This window comes from Manacus vitellinus, unplaced genomic scaffold, assembly GCF_001715985.3.
Source record: "Manacus vitellinus isolate BGI_N305 unplaced genomic scaffold, ASM171598v3 scaffold_110_pilon, whole genome shotgun sequence".
Lineage (NCBI taxonomy): Eukaryota > Metazoa > Chordata > Aves > Passeriformes > Pipridae > Manacus > Manacus vitellinus.
The window spans coordinates 719631-721471 of NW_021938845.1; the positions used below are offsets into that span (position 1 = coordinate 719631).

Genomic DNA, 1841 nt, shown 5'->3' on the forward strand with positions numbered 1-1841 from the left:
TTCCTCAGTAACGTTTTTAGTGGGATAAACAAGAAGTGGATCCAGCTCCAGGGGAGGTTATTCCCAAAGTTCAGCCAGGAGACTGCCTTGACTCCCTCCACATGGATAACAACAACTCCCAATGCCTGGGCACCTTCGACAACGAGCGTTGACTGGGATGAAACTCTCTGGGATCTCTGGGACACAACCCCCCATCCCAGCGAGGGCCGGGATGGCTCCTGTTTTCCCAGGAATCCGTGTGAAAGGACACACATTGCTCCGGACCCGCCTCCCGCCCCACTGCTCTGGCTGTGCCCTTGGAAAATCCGGCTCTGGAGGTGCCCTCGGCCTCCCGGTGGCCTCGAGGGGGGTGATAAGGGTGGGAACTCGGGCGCGTGGGGCGATAGCTCTGCCCAGATAAGGTTTTACCTGGGAATAAAGCCCGGCATAAATCCCCCTTTTCCCAGGCCGAGCCGAGCCCGCGGCGAAGATGAGGCTGGTTCTGCTCCTCAGTGCCCTCCTCGGGGCTTCCCTGGCCCTGGAGACCTTCGTGGGGTGAGTTCCTCTGGGTTTTGGTTTGAGTTCCTCTGGGTTTGGGTTCGAGTTCCTCTGGGTTTTGGTTCGAGTTCCTCTGGGTTTTGGTTCGAGTTCCTCTGGGTTTTGGTTTGAGTTCCTCTGGGTTTTGGTTCGAGTTCCTCTGGGTTTGGGTTCGAGCTCAGCTTTGCAAACCCCGCCCGGGGCACATTCCTGGCGTTCTCCGACCGATTCCTCCCGTTCCTTTCCTTCCCTGGTGTTTGAAGGAACCTCTCTCCGCTCGAATTCAGGTTTTCTAAGCACTTGAGCTCCTGAATTCCTGCTCATCCAAGGCTTTTTTTTTGGCTTTTGCTGTTCCCCAAGCTTTGAGCTGGGCTTAAACCTCGAGCTTGACAGACCTAGTCCAGCACAAAGCAGAGCCGAAAACCAGAGCCCGGCTTGGGATCAGAGATCTTTCCCCTTGTTTTCCCAGTTTATTTCTCCTCCTTTCCCTCATTTCTGCCTTCCTGAGCCATCCAAACCCTCGTCTCCAACCGTTAAATTCCAGAGGTTTATCTTTGGGTTGCGTTGCAAAAATTGTCTCTGACCCTGGAAGGACTTTTAGTAATTAAGAATTAAGAATTAAGAAATCCTGGGATTCAGTGAGTGAGCGCTGGATCCCAGTGAGTAAATCACAGAGATTTAAGGATTAAGAATAAAAAAATAATAAATATATCACTTACTCAAACCCAGGGCTTTGTGAGGCCAGGAGATCATTTGAACTTTGCTCGTTTAATCCCGGACCGAATTCTCACGAATCCGGCGACGTTTTCAGGAATATCCATCCCTGAAATAAAACAGAGGTGGAGAATCCAGTAACGAGTTATTAATGCGGAAAAACACTGATTTAAGTCGGTCCAACCAAAAAAAAAGCCTCATCCCTGAGCTGGGCAGAGGGAGAGACCTGGTGTGAGGTGGTGGTGAATAAACAGCCATAAATCTGAGTTTGGCTTTTACCTTTTTTGTCCCCATTTTAAGGTGTATTTTCCAGCTCTGGAGCTGACCCTGGAGTTGATCCTGGGTCGTGCTTCCAGTTGTTGTCAGTCAGTCCACAGTGGGTGGAGCGAGGAGGTGCTTCCAGAGGGGGATTCATTCCCCCTTGGAATGGCGTCACCCAGCCACGATCCGGGACTGAACCCAGGAACGAATCCCCGTTTTTAAATAAAAGAGATCCTGTGCCCCCCAAACTCCACCACCATGTCCTTTTTCTGCCGAAAAACAGCTCATAAATTGAGTTTTATTGAGTTTATGACCAGGGCTGGTCCTCCTGGGTGGCCAAACCCTCCTCC

At 51.3% G+C, this 1841-nt stretch overlaps 1 protein-coding gene across 1 annotated transcript in view; it reads left to right on the forward strand.

The window, feature by feature from the left end:
- Nucleotides 1-1841, forward strand: part of LOC103761342 (carboxypeptidase A2-like) — a 19751-nt gene that overhangs the window by 4955 nt on the left and 12955 nt on the right. Inside the window, exon 2 of the mRNA XM_029965621.1 lies at nucleotides 447-529. Within this exon, the coding sequence (XP_029821481.1) occupies nucleotides 470-529 (60 nt within the window). The 5' untranslated portion in view covers nucleotides 447-469. The remainder of the gene's footprint in view (nucleotides 1-446; nucleotides 530-1841) is intronic.